We start from the raw sequence: 19,076 nt of genomic DNA on the forward strand, positions 1-19,076 counted from the left end.
TGGAGCAACCTCCCGAGCAGAGATCAGGCAGAATTGGATTTCTGATTTATCGGGCCAAGATTCAATCCCTGAAGCATGTGATGTCAAACCTGTTGTCCAGCTCTGCAGCTCTGCTTGGGACTCCAGAAGGCACCAGAGATGCAAACTCCGAGTGCTGGTTTTCCCAGGGCAATGAGCACCATAGAGGCTCATTTATTTCTCAGTCTCCATCCCACCTTTTAATCAAACTCAACATCAGTTTCTGTTTGATGAAGCTGCATGCGAGATCACTTCTGCTTTGCTTCCTGGGATAGACAAGCGCAAGGCAGACCTTCACCATGCTGGAGGGGACACAAGAGACCAGTGACCGACATGAGTTGCACCAGAAAGCTGGTGCTTGAGTTCCCAGAAGTGACGAAGGGCTGAGCCGGGACATGGCTGGGTTGGATCCTCGGCAGACCTCGGCACGCTCCCAGGCAGGTGCCGACTGCCCCGGCCCTCAGGGCTCTGTGCCTGGCTCCCTTGTCACCTACTTCTTTAGAAAACTCTTGCACATCTCAGAGGTAAAGCTGCTATCCCACAGCTCCCCCCACATCCGAAAATGGGTCAGAGTCCCCAACATGCTCAAGCTGCTTGGTGCCGTTTCAGGGAGCCTGAGCAAGCACCATCACCAAATCCACTAAATCAGTGTTTGTCCACTGAATCAGTGGAGCTTTAAGCACACATTGAGAGCCTCAGGGCAGGCAGGCACACGTGGAAAGCCTCTGTTTAAAATTACAGTGAGTGGCTAAGCTACAGGTTAAAATAATTTAAATTGTGCAGCCCCGAGTCCCGTGTACAACCCCCCCATGCACGGAACCTCTGCACAGCCAAACGCTCCCCTGCGAGACAGGGAGGGCTGAAACACAGCTAGGCTCTGCCCCCACATAAGACCAGCTCCAAAATCGGCAAAGACCTGTTATTTTCAGCAGATCCACAATAATAGGCATGGGATTAGGAGGGGGGAAAAAAAAAAAAAAAAAGGCAGAGCTCAGTGTGCAAAACTAATCTAATCAGGGGGATGTCTCGGTCTCCAAGCAGAGCTGAGCTGCACAAATAGCCATTTATCCACAGGGCCATTCCCAGCACCTGGCTGATCCCAAAATCCCCGTAAACGGAATTACCCCCAAACCTGTAAATATGCTCGGTGCTGCCAAAATCCTTATTGACTATTGGCCCTTCTTCTATAAACCGTTCTCAGCAGAGCACAGAGCGCTCATCCTTCAGCTCAGCCAGCTAATCAGGCTAATGAGGTGATATGCACTGCAGCTTCCTACGGTATATAATCAGCCTGAAATTAGGTTTTAGTGTAAATCTTACCAAATATGTCGCTTGGAACTTCAAAATGATGTAATTGGACTCTTCCACAGAAGAAACGCCCATGGGAAAGACCTCAGTGCTGTTTAATCTGCGTGGGGTGGGAGAAAGGGAGAGCAAGATGTGGGACATGCGGAGCATGTGTGCATGTGTTTGTACATAAAATGGTCATGATATAATAGTAATGGAATACATAAATATCTATATGTGTATTTATATATGGTTAAACACGTATATATAATGAATATGTGTGTCTGTGTGTGTGTGTGTGTGTATATATGTGGTTAAGTGTTTTCACTAGGCTTGCTGGAGACTGAGCATTTGCAGGATGCTCCAGAGAAGTCAAGTTTTGAAAGTGCAGTCGAGGGGAACCAACAAATGGAAAATGGGAGGAATGTTATCCTCTTTCAACTTGCATTTGGTACCCTTGAATTAACATATTATCTGCTAGACTAGGAAGGTGTTGTTTAAAGTCACACTTCAGGTGGTGTTTTGGAGGCAGGAGCTCCACCAATGCTAGGGAAAACGTATTTCATCTTGTAAATAAAGGTACCATTTTAAAAAGAGCATATTGCCTCCATCCAAGGTGGGGTTCAGCCAGCCCAGACGGTGCATTTGGTCTCTTCCAAAAATAAACTCGACACTCTTCTCCTCCTGTTGGATTCCACATTTCCCCTTGCAGGGGACATCTCTTACAAGGGTCATTTTCTCCACCAGCTTAACGAGGTCTGTGCAAAAGACAAAGAGCAGGGCTTTGGGATGCCCTGCCCTGGCAGCCCAGATGCAGGGGTGGTGGTTGCTCTCTCCCTGAGCTGCAGCCCCACTCCGTGACCATTCTGCACATCCAAAAATACCTCTGTTGTCCTCTTCTGCTTGTCTTTTGCGAGACATACCATCTGGGGAAGGATCCCCTTCCCCTGATTATGAGAAGAATTTCAACAGATTTCTAATAAGGAAAAAGTGTTAAGCATGTTGTAACTAAAAATGCCCATTAAAAAAGCAATATATCCTTTAAAAATACATAGATACTGAATCCTGTTGCATTAGGGTGCAGCCATTTGGCCTATGTCATTAATTGTATAGGTTCCCTTAGTGAGCACAGACAAGACTGCCGCCATGGCTGGAAAATTCAGACATATCCCCCAAATGGCATATTAATAATGAGATCTTTCAGAGGAGGATCCGTGACTCATGCGAGAAGAAAAATGGGTCATTCACTGCACTGAGCCGTCTGAACAAAAAAGCAGCTTTTTTTGGGTTTGCTCAGTTTAAACCAGAAAAATGGAGAAAGTAGTGCGAGAGAGGATGTGGTGGCTGTAGCTGCCAGATATGAGCAGTGAGAGCCTGCACTGGCATTTTAAAGTTAAAAACCCCACCCTGACAGGCATTTGATGCCTTGTATGGTCGGATGCTAAAACCAGGAGTGGAAGAAACTTCACCATCGCCTCACCCCGCTCCACCCAAAGCCACAAACTCGCTAGTCCTTCCCCAAAAACTCACCAGTCCTTCCCCAAAAGTCACGTCCTGGGGATACCCAGGGCTGAAGGGACCAAACCCACCAGCGCCGGGATGCTTTGGGAGCCCGATGGCTATTGCAGGCATCCCTGCAAGGGACATTCCTGCAGCAGGGAGCACCCAGGGGGCCAGGATAACGTGCATTGAAGGATGAATTTGCTGTAGATGCAGAATACACCCAAAAATGTCAAATCTGAGCAAGGATTTTCAGCACCCTGCCTGCGTTACTACTACAGGAGCTGCTCTGTGTTACCTGTGTGGTTATGGGGTCCAGGGCAATAAATAATACTGAAATCCCAATCGGGCCAGGTGTGCATGGGCGATCAGAGGGATCACATGCAAAACGACATGCAGCCCCCCAGACAGCTACAGCAGATCTCTTGATGGAGTCAATGGAGAAAAAAGGGCAGGTTACAAAGCTGGCATTTAAGATTTCATTAGACTGTTAATGTTATTGCTATTACCAAATTATAATCATTTTCACAACCCAGCTACATCCAGGGTACCTATCCATACTAGATTAATACGTTCGTCACTTGCATTCAGCATTTATTTGGGATGTGACTTCATAGGATGCTTTGGAGATTAATAAAGGCCACAGCCCTTTCCTGTGAGCACTTGCCCTCCACACTGATGAAATACCACATTTGATTGCTTTAACCCCCACTTCTGCCGTTTTGTTCCCCTCCCTCTGCCTGTGACCTTCACGTTTGGTGTCTGCTGGGTGCGACCCATGGCCGGTGGTGGGAGGCTGGAGGAGTTTGGCTGTGATGAGGAGGATGAGGTCCAGCAGCCCCCCAGTCCACACGGGCACCAGTGCCAGCACCGCTGAGCAGACCGGGAATCCATGAAGGAGTTATGTCCTCATGCGGACAAGCTGCACAAAACAACTTCTATCTACAGACCTGCCACGATGTCCTGCCTCCTAATTTAATTATCTCAACAAGATAAAAGAGGAATTAGTGGCAAGTGGATTTTTGCCATTAAACAAATACTTGACAACAAACACTGAGCTCTTAAACTGCTGCTGGATTGTGGGTCAATAGACTTTTGAGAACCCATGGCCATTGAGTCTAAACAGCATCCAAATCAAATTAATTTTGTCTTCAGAATAAAAAAAAAAGGAAGCTTTCTGCATCCTGTTCTACAGCCACCTCTGAAAATTCAAGCCAGCCCTGCAGCACTGTCCTTTCCCAGTGCTCCACAGCGAGTGCCGGCTTTGCAATGCCAAAAATAAGTAAGCATTTCATCTAAGCTGGCATTTTCCCAAACCTCAGAGTCTCCACGCACTCTGGAAGCAGAGGATGGTGGTTAATCCCCCCAGGAGCAGGACCACAGCCCTCCCATCGTGGCCGGTGGCTGCTGCTCCCGGAGCCCCTCCAGCCACGCAGCTCTCACCTCCGCTCCCGATCACACGGGGACGCGGCGATACCTCAAACTACCTTTGAGTTAAACCTCCTCAGCTTCCTACCCCACGGCAGATTTCTGAGCACAGCCAAAGGAGGATCTTTTATTCTAGTCTTCTCCATGCTACAGAGGTGCGAGAAGCAAGCTTCTCCTGCAAGCCTTCCCTTGTCCCGTTCTTAGCAAGGTCTTCCACGGCGAGTCACTCGCATTTTGAGTTATCCCAAGCAACTGCACAAGTACAAATGGACGTCAGAGGGGATTAGCAGAGCAAGCACACGCTTCCTAGGCCAGGGGTTATGTTACTGGGTTTCAGCAGGAGGGATGCAGTTATAACACACGCCATGCTCCAGCAAAGTTCCCATTCAGAAATCTGCTTAACGACAGCACCCGTCACTCCCATACAGCCCTGACAAACAACAATCTATCAGCCTCCTGACAAAGAGCTTCACAAACGATGCAATCAACAGCCCAGCATAATTTTCAGGAAATACAAATGAGCAAATATCTAGTTGCCATGGTAACCCCAAGAGCTGGACCGGACTTCTTTGCAGATTACCAAATACATTTTGCCAACGCAGCAGGAGCGTGGCACCCGGGACCTTATTTGGGGACAGCAACCCGGTATTGCTGAGGAGTATCAGCTCTTTCGGCAATCTGCCCAAAAAAAAGCTCCACCCTCGCTAACTGACTCCAGGGGATTCACGTTCACGGTGCCAGTTGCGATTCATTTCTCTCTCCCATCACCTGCGCTTTGGCTCCGTGGCCTTCAAGGCTGACCGGTTTTACGAGCAGAAACCCCAGCAGGAATCACACTCTCGTTAGATCTGCCCTTTACTTCTGATCAGCAGTGTCTCTGACAGTTTGCACCCAGGAATGAAAGTTTCCAGCCAAGTTACCGAGCCCCCACAAAGCAAAAGCGGCGAATAAAAAACTTTACCGTCCTTTTTTAGGTGGCTGTGCCGCAGAGCCCTGTGCCAAAAGGGCGTCAGGGCTGCGGACCCATGGCCAGCGCTCCCCACCGAGGCAGTTCTTGCAGAAAGCCTGGAAATCCTTGGCCACAAAAAAAATGGGGGAGACTTTCGGGGTACCAATGAGGAGCAATCAACAGTGAAATGGGCCCTGATGCTGGCATGAGGCGGCCCCTGTCCTGAGCCAGCCCCGTCCCAGGGTCCCCCAGGCTGGAGGAGCCCCCGGCAGCAATGAGCCTCTCTGGGAGGGAACCGGGGCTGCTTGAAGTTTCCCCGAGCTTTTGCAATTAATTAAGGTGCCCGCACACACCAGCAGCTTGCAGGGTTCATAAATCCACCTTCGATCACGCCTCCGGCCCTTCTCTTGACGGCCGTCTCAGCTGAGCCCCCTGCCCGCCCGCGGGGTGGCCAGGCTGAGCCGTGCCTGGACGGAGATGGGTTTCCCAGCAGGTTTGTCCCTGCCGGCTCCTGCCATCCTGCTCGTTCCCTGGGAGCAGCTGGTGGGAGGTGGGACGGGAAAACCCTCCTGCAGAACGGGAGGAACACCTCAGTTAAGCCAACGCCTGCTGGGAGCCACACAGCGCCGGGCCAAATCCTGCTTGCCTCGCTCGCGGCCCGCTGCTCTGTCTCTCCCTGCCGCACCGGTTTGGGATGCGCTAAGCTGGCAGGTTTAACGCTAACACTGTCGCACAGATTGGTAACATCATTTATCATACGGTTTTGTGGTTTGGGGGGGTTTTTTGGTGATGGACCTCACTGCTACAGCCAGTAAACGTCTATAATTTACTCACTGAGCTGCTGGAAGCCTTTTTTTTTGGCCCTGAGATATTTTTGTTCCCTGTGAACGGGAACCATTCTACAGCCTCCTCGCCTCAGGGCAGGAGCTGCGCCGCTACTCAGGCAATTAAAACCAAGGGAAACCAGGGCGGGAGGAAAGGAGATGCACAAGAAAAAGCTCTCGATTCAGCTGTGCAATCCTCCCAGTAATTTTCAGGGGAAAAAAAAATCTTACCAAATTAATAGAGGAAAGGACAGCTCAGCCCAGCCCAGCCAGCTGTCTGAGAAGTCAAGATTAGAAACCAGGGAGGAAAATCATCACCAGGCTGCCAGCGCCAGGGCAGGCTGCTGCCGGCTGGCAACACCGGTGTGCCCCGGTAAGCTGCTGACAGCTCAGCACTTGTCTTTGCAGCTCGCACCCCTGGACATCCCAGCAGTGTATTTCAGGAAATAAAGAATAATAATAGTAGGGGAAAAAAAAGGAATCAAAAGACAAATGGTGCAGGCAGCCCATCGCTCCCGCCTGCCATGCCAGGGCCACTCTCTGCCCGAGGCTGGGGGCAATATTGTCTCTACAGACCAAGAAACAGGGTATAGGAAGGTGAAGGCATTTGTCACCAATAGACAATTATTTTTGTTCACTCCCAGGCTACATCACACACTGCTCAGGCTTATCCCAACTTTCATGCTTTACAAAGGAAGATACTCAGCTCCTAAAAAACTCACTGACATAAAAGGACCCTCAGGCATCAGTTACTTGCAAGTGATGTGCAGGAGAGGCGTGGGAGAGTCCTGCCGCTGCCAGGTTTCCCACTGCCTGCACCATATGGCAAGTCAGGATGGAGAAATTCAAGAAAACAGAGGAGTTAGGGGTTATGGGACAAGGAGTACAGAAAAATAAAATAAAAAAGTTCAGCCTGAAGCGCTGGAGCTCCTTTCGGCCACCTAAAGCCTGGGACCGTCCGTGCCGAGGGAAAGGGCACATCCCATCTTCCATCGAGCACTGACCTCACCAGATCCACTAGAAGTTCATTAAGGAGGTGAAAACTCCTGTTGTTTTCTGAATTTTACTTGATTACTGTGAAACAGAAGACACTAGTGAGGAGAGAGTGTTGTTTTTTAAGTAAGGACCCTGGAGCCTGGGGAAAAATCTGGGGGGGGGGGTTGCAAAACAAAGCCCCTATTAACTTTGGTCCTGACTTTCAGGTCATGCATGTTCAGTTCTTTTTACCTGGAAATGAAGATGTTAATTGGAGTCGACAGCTTTCATAGGTTTCCCCATTAGCAATATTTTTAGCCACAGTAGGGCCCAAGTCTTCAAACGCTTTCCCAAGGGAAGGTTTTAACCTTTCTTTTGAAACATCTCGTGCCACTTGCAGGAAAAAAAAAGAGGGTTTTGGCTTGAGGCGTACCGAGCCCCAGCTGGGTTGAACTCCCAGCTCTTCTGAACAGGGGACATGGGAGGAACAAGGAAAAGAAACCGGGGAGAGGCAGCCTGGAGCCCGGAGCAGAGCTTGGCACCGTGCAGCAGCATCACGCAGGGGGGCAGCCGCCCCTCCAGCACCCCGACCCTCCCCGTCCGGGTGATGGGCTCTGGGCACGGCCAAGTCCCAGGGGGTTGTGCGGGCTGCCTTGGCTCCGGTCCCCTGCGGCACGGCCCATCTCCACCACGGAGACAGGATCACCCTTCAGCATCGGCGCTCAGAACCAGGAGTCGATCAGACACGTGTCCCGTGCCACGCGGATGCCCGACCCTGCTGTCCTCGTGCCGGCAGCGGGCACGGGACCCGTCCACGGGTGACGTCTGGGGCAGAGACCAAAAGGGTTCCTCAAATCAGATCCTATATGTCGACATTTTGTTAGCTTGATGGATCCAAGAACATTTTTTTTTACAGCTGGTTTCTTTATAGACTGTTATCATCTATACGTAATTTATTGTTTTCAGATGAAGCAAAAGCCTTCAGAAACCACATTCAGTGTTGTCTCCTGTCCAGGACTGAAAACTATGCTTGCTTTCCATATAAATATATGGATTGTGTGTGTGTGTGTATATAATCCATTAAAAATAATATAGTTTTATTTATATGTATTATCCATTTATATATATTTAAAATAAAAATATTTTTATATATATAAAAAAAACATAATCAGGGATGACAATATTTCCTTATTTTAGAAACCTGCTCCAACACACATTCCACTTACAACACCACCTTTACCCTCACCAAGTTCTGCAGTTTCTCTCTAAGTGGAAACGTATTTTAGCTGAAATCTGTGCTGACACCTGAAGAAGCAGTTTCAAGCTCCCAGTAGAGCCTCAGTTATTTACCTCATTGTATCCAGTGTAATCACTCTGGAAAGTCTAAGTTTTGAAATTTTATGTTTCTAAAATGGTGACATCAAGGGAGACCCAACCATTTTATGAGGATGCTTTTACTCATCTTTGCAGGCAGCAGCTGAGACAGGGCAGCCTAGGGCTGTCCCAGCTGCTTTGGTGCTTCGAGACCCTGGGGCTTTACCAGAGCAGGGACAAAAGGGACCCCTCACTCCCGAGAAAGGGCAAGGGGCCGGAGGGGGAGGCAGCCCCCTCTGCACAGGGCTTCTTGCAAAGCCACCTGGACGCCACGGGGCTGTGTGGGACCAGAGGTCACACTGCAGGGGCTCTCCAGGGAGCGCTGGATTTATTGCATCTGACTGGGTCCAGTAGTGCCCTTGCGGCCGTGTCCCCTGAGGGAGAAGCATGTTTTTGCCTCGATAGGGCTGCCCTTCTCTTGTGCCCGGGCACCATCACAGCCCCACTTGCACCCAAGCCCTGCAAATTCACCCACGTGCAAGGAGGAGGGTCCCATCTCCCTGCTGAGCAACTCAACCAAGGCACTCTGAGGCTGCCACAATCACACGCACCTCCCCAAAAATGATTTACCTGCCAGATAAAAGTACCTCTGCGGTGCCAAGGCAGAACGGGAGGACACCAGCAACGACTACAGGAAAAAGCATCACCTCCCTAGGAAACAGGGTTGCACCGAAAGCCGCAAGCTCTCCCCACCCAGGAAAGGTTTGTGAGGGTGAGCTGACCCTCAGCTGCTGCTCATCAACCCTTCACCCGCCTTCCTTGGAATTCAGTCAGCCCAAAGCAGCCAGGGCCAAACCCTGCTCACCCACTGTGGGTGGTGTGGGGTGCTGTGCGGCCCCGTGCACCCCACGCAGCGATGCTGCGTGGCTGATGGGGGCCGGGCGAAGGGCAGGGTGTGCACACGGGCTGCCCCGGGGGACCCCAAAACCCGGTTGGGGTCAATAAAATAAACCTTCCCAGGCATCCGCTCCCCCCCAACACACCTTTTTAATACAGAGCAGATTGGGGTAAAACCAGCTCCTTTCACATGAGACCCCACGTCCCTGGGGAGTCGCTGCTACCTGAGCGCTAGAAAGACGGAGGAGCCTCCACCTGCTGTTTGCAGTTTATTTTAGCAGAGAGAAAAATAACGCGCACAAGAGGCATTTTGCATAACTTAACAGAAAATAACACTTTTCCTCCGCTCTTCATGGATCAACGGGCAAAATCATTTCCTACACACAGCTATTTTTTGGTGCTAACAGTTTGGTGTATTGATAAAATCATGGCTTTCCTCTAATACGCTGCGATAGTTGATCTGAAACCCAAAGCCAGGCTCAGGCTTGGGGGGCTCCTTCGCTGTTTAACACAGCTCCCACCGCCGTTTGCCCGTGGGGAGGGTGAGCGCCAGGTTCGTCCCCCCAGCACTCCCAGGGGGGATTTTGCAGCCGGGGTCTGGCTGGGGACGTCGAGCAGCTCCGCAGCTCTCGCCACCCGTGCCATGTCCTGGCCGCTCTTCCCCGGCGTGGCTGGAGAGGTGACCCAAAATGAGGGGGGGGCGCAGGCAGCGCCAGCAGCCTCAGTCCAGGGCCAGCGAGGGGATCTTGCAGACGAAGGGGAAGGCTCTGCCGCAGGCGTTGTCGTTCCAGGAGCGCAGTGCTACCCCCAAAAAAACCCCAAGGCGTTAGCTGAAAAAAGGTATGAGAAGGCAACCGTGCGCCGCCCTCGGGACTGGGACCTCCTGCCATTGCGGGAGGCTTTCCCTGGATGTCCTCCCAGCTGGGCTGCTCCCAGCTGTGCCCCCTCCCAGTATCCCCATCCCCATCCTGCGGATGCTGGCAGGGACGCCTGGCCCCAGCTCAAATGGGGGAGCAGGGAGGCAGCTGCAAACACAGTCCCATACCGCCCAAAATATCACCAGGTCGCAAGTGGACAGGACATTTAGGTATGTTCACAAGCTCTCAATACACCTGACTGGTCTCACTGGAAATGAGGGTGTGAAGTGGGATTTTTGGACAAGCAGGGTCTTGCCCCGCTTCAGCGAGATGGCCCTGGCCTGAGGGAGGGAGGGAAAAGTTGGCAAACTGAGGGGTGTTTCCACAGGCTGCTTGTGGGAGGGGAAAATCGGAAACTTTGGCTAAATTCAGTAATTCTTCAAAGTAAGTGATGCTCCCCTCCTGCCGCTGCTATGGGAGAGGGAGATGGGCTGTGCGTGGAGAGAAAGTGAGTGTGTGTGTGTATGTACGTGGTGAAAGAGAAAACACATCCCTTCTCTGCAAAGAAAAAAGAAAATAATAACAAAAAATTAAAATGCAAATCCTCAGCCCGCCAGCAACTTCTTCAGAAAAGCACGAGCCACAGTGGATTGAATTTATTGACATGCAAGTCAGACTTCAGGTGCTCTCGCTGCCCGGTGCGACACTCACCGCTGCTGTGCCTGTACCAGATCTGCACGCAGTCCTCCTCCTCCGGGATGGAGTGGATCCCGTCATCGGGCTGACTGCCGTCCCAGTAGTGGTAGTCGTAGGAGGAGCCGTCCGTCCACTCAAAGTGACCCTCCTGGTGTGGGGTGAGCAGAGAAAGGCCGTGATCGCAGAGCCATGTCCGAGGTGTGGGGGGGGTCCCATTCCCAGACCCCATCCCTGGTGCCACACAGCCCGGGGACACGGGGAGATACTGCTACCGCTCAGCAAAGGCCAAAAAGCACATTTGGGTTTTACAACTGAAAACTTACCTTCGAAAGCCCTACCATTCACAGCATTCGCACAAGGGGAAGCCCAGAAGTTAAACCCATATATTTTTTAACACACCCACCCAATTCTGTGTTGTTTTTCTTTTTCTTTTCCATTCCTTTCCTGACATCTACAAAAAATTTACTGGCATGGGATTGTTCTCCTGATGGTCTCAATTTTTCTTTGTTACATGTTAGACTGTATATTTCCAACGTGTCAGCTTTGACAAGTTGCAGAGTTTCACAAGAAAGCAATGAAACTTCATGATTTTTGGCGTTGGAGATGTTTTCAGTTTATTTGCTCTTCTTGGACCAGCAGTACAATACTCTTTCTATTAATCCATTAATGAAATATGATGTGAATAATTAGTAATTGTTAATCTATTAATTCTAGTAACACCTTTCTTTTAACTGCAGACTGGATGGGATGAAATGACAACTTTCCCCCATGCACTGCACAACAGACCTTATGCCACCACCCAATTAATGGGGCTATCAGGAGTGAAGAAGAAAACCAAGTGGCTTTCCAGAGGGAAAACATAGGGAAGTGAATTTTTCAAAGCCATTTCCCACATGATTACGGGGAGCTCTCACCTGCCGCAGGTCATTGAGCCCCGTCCAGATGTCGGTGGGGATGCCCGGCACGCGGCTGTTCACCAGGTCGTACACGAAGACATTTTCTTCCCAGCTGGCAAAACAGAGCAATACGAAGCCGCTGAGGGGGTACGTCAAGCAAATAGTCAGGCATGCCCCTAAGCCCTACGGCATGGCCAAATGGGTTCCCTTCTTCTAATTGCTGTTGATTACTTTGACTGGTCTGTGCAAGAGGTGTGTAGTGTGGGCGAGAGCTGGGGCAGAGGGCGTGGGGGGGAAGCCCATGTAATCATGCTGTATGTCTACCCTTTTTCCAAGCAGTTTTGGGGAATTCAGGGCATACTACGGCAGTTTTCCTGCCAGCCCAGGAAAAGGCATTTTTTACATCGCCTTTGTGTGCCCAGTGCATCAGACGTGACCCAGTTGCTGCTGCAGAGGGATGCTCAGGCTTGGACACGAGCCTGCAGCTGGCTCTGAGGTTGTGCTGTGGGAATGGGACTTTGTCCCCATTTTCCTTCTTCCCCAGGCCGTGCCAGGGTGGGATGACAAGATTCTGCATTCCTCACCTGTGGATGGAGGCCAGCTTGGCTGATCTGATGCCGATGGAGAACTCGGCACAATAGAGGTCAGCTTCAGCCCAGGTTTTGTTGATGGGGAAGTACCGGTAGCAATGGCCTTCGTACTCAGTCCAGAAGAGTGGGCAGGAGTAGGCATGGACGGGCTCCGGCATGGCTGGGGGCAGAGCAGAGGACATCCAGCAGCTGAGGATGAAGCAGTGTGGCCGGGCAGCTGAGCAGGCAGCGGAGGCAGCAGTGCCCAGCCCTGCTCCCCCCCGCTTCACCCAGGCAAATAACCACCAAACGCACGCGTGGAAAAACCAACTGTTGCAGAAGACGTGCAAAAGTTTGCAGAAGCCCAAACAAATTTTGCAAAAGCCATGGGTTTCCCGGTTTTAGCATCTGCCTAAACCAGGAGGGCCTTTTCAAGCCAGTTTAACATCGGTTTAGGCGGTGGGTGCTTAAAATAAAGGCGCTGACTTTCGCTACTGGGCAAAAAGTGATAAGGGCTCCTCTCGCCTCTACCAGGCACTACCAGACCTGCCGTGCTGGGATGGGAGCTGACGGCCAGGAGCTGTGGGGTCAGGGCTGCATTCTGCCCTCCTGCAAGGACATCTTGCACCTCCTCCCTCCGACCAAAGCCCCTCGCTGACCAAAGCCCCCCACCGTCCCCCGTGTCCCCGGACGCAGGCGTGCATGTACGCAGGGGTTGGGTTTCAGCCCCGTAAATAGCCGGACGAGGCGCGCACGCCGCCAGGAGCGGTGCCAGCCTATCTGCTTCCCACCGCCAGATAAGAGCTGGGGCCCACCGAGCCGCTCCTCCTCCCTCACCGCTTTTCAGCACAGCGGGGAAGTTACCCCAAAAGAGGCCATTCTGGGGGCAGGACGCATTTCTGGAGCCTTTGCAGTTGCCGCTGTGTAAACACTGGGGCGGCGTTAACGCGTCCCTCTGACCTCCTCCACGTCACGCTCCCCCCGACGCTCGCGAGGAGGCTGCAGCACACACACAACACGCCGCCCAACGCTAACGCACGCGTAACCCCCAAATCTCGTGGCACGTAGGCTCAACTCTCTCAGCTGCTGGTTTTTGAGCCTCGGGGAATTGCCGGCTCCCCCAGAGCCAGTTCCCGCATCCCCATGGGGTCCCGGTCCATGGTTGGAGCGAGCGGGGAGGTGGGCAGGGTGAGGGGAGCAGGGGGTTATGGCACACATCAGGTGCCATGAAACTATCTAAGCAGGGAACAGGCACAAGCCCGGAAAGGTCAGGATGGTGCTACGGGCCCCTCTGGTACTGAGGGGCCAAGGGGGGAATGGTTTTCCCCGAGGGTGGGGAGAGCAAAACCCTGCCAGCAGCAGCATGGGACGTGGGAGCAGCGAGGGCAGCACCGGCGTGATGAAAAGGAGAGGCAAGGTGAATTCAAAGCAGCTGTGTTCGTGGAGCTGAATCCTTCCCCATGCCAGTGCTGGCAGCTCCGGGCGATAATTTTATTTTTCATCAGCTCTTTCCACCTGGGGATCTCTCAGTGTTTTACAAACAGCCACCAGCCAGATCCTGGGTCCCTCCTGTCACACCTCCCTCCCAGGCGACAAACCACTAACACAAAGGGCCTTTTTTTCCTCCTGAGCAAGGCGCAGAGGCCAAGCCGACTGCCGAGCCCCACGGGGCTGTCACCCCATCACCCCACCTGGGGACCCCCAGCAACTCCCTTTGGAGGAGCCGTGCCTGGGAGCAGCTCTGCACCCCACAGCAACAAACCTGCCGAGAGCAGCGAGGGGCTTGAGGGGCTCTCCTGTCCTCATCGGCACTAGTTATGGGCTGCGGAGGAAAACAGATAAGACACACAGGGCTGGAAATGAGCAGAATAGCTTTAGGGGAGGGTGGCCAAGCTGCAGCCAGCTCAGTGGCAATGCAGGCTTCAGCTCACCGATGCACACCTGACCATCCTTGCATTGGGAAAAACCTCAGAACAGCCCTGGGAAATGCAAATTATTCCATTGTAGCAATAGAGCAGAAGGACTAGGAATGCCAAGAACCGATGCGATTTCCCAGGAGCCAAGCCCTCCTCCCACCATGATGCTGGCCAGGGGTCCCTGTCCCCACCAAAAGCGAAGCAGAGCAAGGGCAGAGGGTCAAACCCACAGGACAAGGCTTCAGCTTCACTGCAGAGTCACGGATGAGGCATATCCCCCCACTCAGGGCAGGCCTGGGATCTGGTCCCGGCTCACAGCAACTCCAGGTCGCTGCTCCCTCCTGCCGAGGGCACCCTGGGGGTTTGCGGCAGACAGGCGCTGCCAGCTCCCCCAGCAACTGGGATTTTATTATAGAGGCTGTGAAGCGCCTCGACAAACTCTTCACCTCTAGCAGCATGGTGGCAAAATTCACAGGGCTTAACCCAGCAGCATCCCCAGCAAACGGGGCCTTTCGCTCCCGAGTGCTAATTGCAGCGGGTGTCCCAGTGGCCTGGCTCCAAGCCAGGTCCATCAGCACCCCGATTGCCTGGGAAAATCACCCTCGTTTTGTTCAGAGCGGCCGAAACAGAGTCAGAGATAGAGACAGTCCTTCTTTGTTATTCCATACTGCTTCCCATTAGGTAGCATTAATTTGACGAGCTTCAGTGAACCAGAGGTGCCTGAAGGAATTTAAGGTTAAATATACCAAAAAGGAAAATATGGGAGGTCAGCATTTAATTAGCATCTTTTTCTGTTAGGTCAGGATCAGAGGCTTTGGCTGTCTCTTTGGTGGAAAACTATTGCTCCCAGTTTTACAGGCAGGAACAATTGGGGGTGCTGCTTTATCTGGAGTGTTTGGGGGCTATTTTTAGCAGAAAGGCCATAAGAAATCAGATGTATGGTTGTGAGTATAGGAGCCCACTCATGGCTCTGCAGGAAAACCTCATAACCCAAGCCAGCAGCTGCCGATGGCATTTTGCTCTAAAATGAGAGAGGGAAAGCATTTTGGGGCTATTTAGACCAGATCCTCGCTTTTAAGCATCCCAGCAAAACATCACCCCCAGCAGCATCAGCTCCTCTGCACAGGGCAGGAGCAGCACAGCCACTGCCTGTGGGATGGGAGCTCCTGCCAACCCCAAGCCAGTTCATCCATTTGTCCCCAAATTCCTGGTGAAAAATGATGGCAAGAATCCTTCCTCCCTTTGCTTATTTACAGTGCAGTAGTTTTAAGGCCAGGGCCATGTTTTAACGCAGCACCAGCAAAATAGATGTCCAGACTTGGTTTAGGATAAGGTTCATATCAGGCAGCTGTTACTAACTCAGCAAAGCTGGAAAACAAGAATTTGGGGTCAGAAAAAGAGTTTTGTGCTCTCTGGATTTGTGTCAGTGCCAATGAAACTGGACCCTTTTTGTTTACTAGCTGAGACCCACTGCAGAACCACCAGGAAAATCACTTGTCAAAATCTTGCAGAAGCTGGCACTGCTCTGCCAAAAAGTTTCACTTCCGCAAGTGGCCACTTTCCAATTAGAAGTAATCAACTGAGAAAATCCCAGCCAGTTTCATGAGGTTTTTTTATTCCAGGATGCTACTGGAAAAGATAAAATACCAACTGCGTGACTCCCACTGACTCAGCTGGCAAAGAGCAGGTTTTTCCCTGAACAGCGTCATCTGAAGGTGCAATGCTGCCTCACCTCCAGCGATCTGCAGATTTGAGATATGAAGTTTGGGGCTAGGACAAGGTTGGCAAGAGATGCCCGTGCAAAGACGACTCCTGGGGCACTGCAGCTCCGTCAGAGTATTTTGGACAGCACATCGGATCAGGTCAGTGCTGGCAGCAGATGCTCTTCTTGCTGCAGCATTGAAGAGCTCCGTTTCATCAACAGCTGACGACTTACCAAAAATCTTAGAGACGTTAGGAGACACCTCACTGAAAGGCATGGTCTTGAAACACCCCCCCTTGGCACATCCATAAGCTAATGCTGCCGTCTGACCTGAAAAAGCAAGTGAACCTCTTCAGCTCTGGGCAAGCAGCTGCGTTTGGAGGGTGTCCATCGCCGCCCGAGAGGCTTGTCTGAAGTTAATGCCAACGGAGAAGAGCAGAGGAGATCCCTGTCAGATGGAAGGCTGGGTCCTTCCCAGGGCAGAGCTGCCCACAGAGCCCCTCCGCTGGTACCCCAGGGCTGTGATGCCGGGAGTGAGGGATGGGGAGCGCTGCCCAGCTGGGGCTCAGGACGAGCATCCTGGTCCTCACCAACACCGAGTTGCCCCTTACCAGTTGAGCGCCAGCAGCGTGACTTTACCCCGTGTGGGCACTGCTGGAGCAGTGGGCAGTTATAGGGGATGGGTGAGACGACAGGGCTGGGACAGGGGAGCCCCGGGACCCCCCTGGGACAGCTTTGGCAGAAGCAGCCTGCGGCGAGGCTGGGCGGTTCAAAGTGCCAGCTGAGCCAGAGCTCCATCCCACCACAGCCTCAACACATCCACCAGCCCACAGCCTCTTTATTGAATAAACCCAAAGAATAAGCATTAAAACGGGGGGGTTGGTGGGCAGGAGCTAAGACAGTGCTGCTGCGTGATGCTGGGGTGCCTGAGGTCACCCATGGCTTTAGGAGCACGTCCTTAGGCCCTGACACTATAGTCATTACGGACAAACAATCCCACCTTCATGTTATTTGCGATATTTGTCTTTCATTAAGAGATGAAAAAGTCTCAGGCTCAGCGTCCACCGTCAAAACAAGCAGATCGGGGGGGGGATTTTGGTCTCCATGTGTCTGGGGGATGCATGGAGCTGGAGGGGATGGTATCCACTGATGGATGTGAAGCTCATTAAAAAACTGGGCAACATTTTACACACTCCGAAGTGTTTTTTAAGGCACATGTTACAAATTTCCTAGTAAAATATTAAACACCAGTTGAAGCACATTGGAAGCGACATCCTTTCAACACAGAAGGCTTTGGGTTTTAAAATCCTATATTGAAACCAAGCTGGTTTTACAGCTTCAAATCTTCTGCCAGGTATGTCTGGAGTCATGAGGCTATGGCAGACTCCAGCAGCAGCTCTCCTGCAGCCGGCCCGAAGAGATAAGAGTTATCTTGCAGAGTTTTTTTCCTCCTTAATTAGTTTTGGTGAAGCTCCCACGGATTAGGCATCTGGCAGGAAAGCTGGGCTCCTATCGAGCCTTTTTCTCACAAAGTCACTGAACACACTTAAGGAGTCCCTTTCTGCTCACACCCCTACATAAATCTAACAGGGTGCGAACAAACTCGGAGCAGCAACTCTCACTTGCACCAGCTCCGTGAAAAAGTTTGCAAGAAACTGAAGTGACATATAGCAGTGACCATCACCAACAGCTCAGAAAAAAAAAAAAGGGGGGAATAAGGGGGAATCACATATTTGTGGCCACTTTTCACATGCAATAAGTGGGAATAAATAAACGGGGAGCCACGGTGGTCCCCCAGCCTGTCCTACTGGGCTGTGTGGCTGCAGCCCTGCACCACTCACAGATGTGCCTCCGTGCAGTTATTTCTGCCCGCTGCCCCCGCCATCCACACCGGACCCACGGTAGGGACGGCCGGAGGTCCACAGCAGCGTGCCACGCGAGCACACCTCGCTGAAGGCGAAAGCGCAGCCTCGTACAGACAGAAACAAAGCCAGCCCAGAAACAGCTTCAATATCCCGGGAGAGACTGGGGCTGCTCTTGGCACGTCCCCCCAGTGAAGAAGAAAGTCGATTTCAAGGAAAGTCGGAGATTTCTGGAGCAGTCGGAGAAAGGGGAAAGCCAGCTGCTGGCCCTGCCGGAGGTATGCGCTCTCCGCTCCCTGCTAAAGCCGTCGCAGTTTAAGGGTACCTTCACCCCGAGCCGCAATCAACGCTTTGCACTCACCTTGGCTGATCTTTATGTTGGTCTGGGGGAAAGCCTGGGCGGCGAGCAACGCCGCGAAGAGGAGCGCGCACACGTCCCACCCAGTGCCCATGGCCAGGGAGGGAGGACGGGGTGCTCCCCCAGCTCCGCGGGCAGCCGGTTGCAGGGGTCGCCGCTCGGTCCGGGACCTCCCGGCTGTGCCGGAGGAGGCTGCTGGCGGGGAGGTGGATATAGGCGCTGAGCTGCTCCCTCCCCCAAAAGCAGCGGCTCTCCCAGCGACACACGCCTCCCCACCCGCTGCCGCCGGCTGAGCCCTGGCGCGCTCATTGCATCCCACCCCGAGCGACCCGCGGCCCGGTGCGGGGGCGCGCGTCTCCTCCCGGAGAGCCTTTGGCACACGCCGCAGGCTGCAGGTGAGCGAGAAAATCCCTTACCTACCCCCCGCGGTCGCTCCCCGGGGCATAACGTGTCCCCAGTTTAGCGCTGCCCAACCGCGCTGCGTGCCCCGCCGGGACGCTGGCGGCCGTCCACGCAGAGGGGAGCTGGGCGCAGACCTTCGCCTTGGGGTGCCTGAAGAAACAACGCGCCCCTTTTCCCTGCTGCGCAAGGCCGGCAGCCCTTCGAACGCGGGGCAGAGTTAGCCGCTGGAAGGCGAGGGCTGCGTTAGGGCCGGGGAAGCTGCGGCCGCAGCAGCCGGGCACCTGGGGGAGCGGGTGGAGGGGGTCCCCGGGGCTGCGGGGGAGCGCGGCCTCGTGCGAGGCTTTGTGCGGCATGCGGTGGTGGGGTTTACCCATTGCTGCCCCATTTTGTGCCCTTTTTTTTTTTATTTAACCGGGGAAAGGCAACGCTTTGACACACTACAACGGGCTGGAAGGGGAAAGCACCGGCTGTGCCCTGGGATCCAAGGCTGTTGCAGGAACTCACACTGTGCCCACCTGCGAGGTCCACGCCGGGTTGATGCAGTCCTGTAACAGCAGAAAACCTTCGGCATCAGGCAGCAGTCAACATCATAAACAGTCAGTATTAGCTAGCATGTCTCTTTTCTG

General features: G+C 52.8%; 1 protein-coding gene across 1 annotated transcript; it reads right to left on the reverse strand.

Annotated features, from left to right (window-relative positions):
• Positions 1-9,913: 9,913 nt before the first annotated feature.
• Positions 9,914-18,142, reverse strand: CLEC19A (C-type lectin domain family 19, member A). The gene is made up of 5 exons (XM_010570562.1): positions 18,052-18,142; positions 12,226-12,391; positions 11,660-11,753; positions 10,761-10,893; positions 9,914-9,993 (listed from the first exon to the last, which is right to left on the reverse strand). Exons 1-5 carry the CDS (start codon positions 18,140-18,142, stop codon positions 9,914-9,916), a joined length of 564 nt encoding a protein of 187 aa, XP_010568864.1.
• Positions 18,143-19,076: the final 934 nt, after the last annotated feature.

This window comes from Haliaeetus leucocephalus, unplaced genomic scaffold, assembly GCF_000737465.1.
Source record: "Haliaeetus leucocephalus isolate CR32 unplaced genomic scaffold, Haliaeetus_leucocephalus-4.0 Scaffold295, whole genome shotgun sequence".
NCBI classification, from domain to species: domain Eukaryota; kingdom Metazoa; phylum Chordata; class Aves; order Accipitriformes; family Accipitridae; genus Haliaeetus; species Haliaeetus leucocephalus.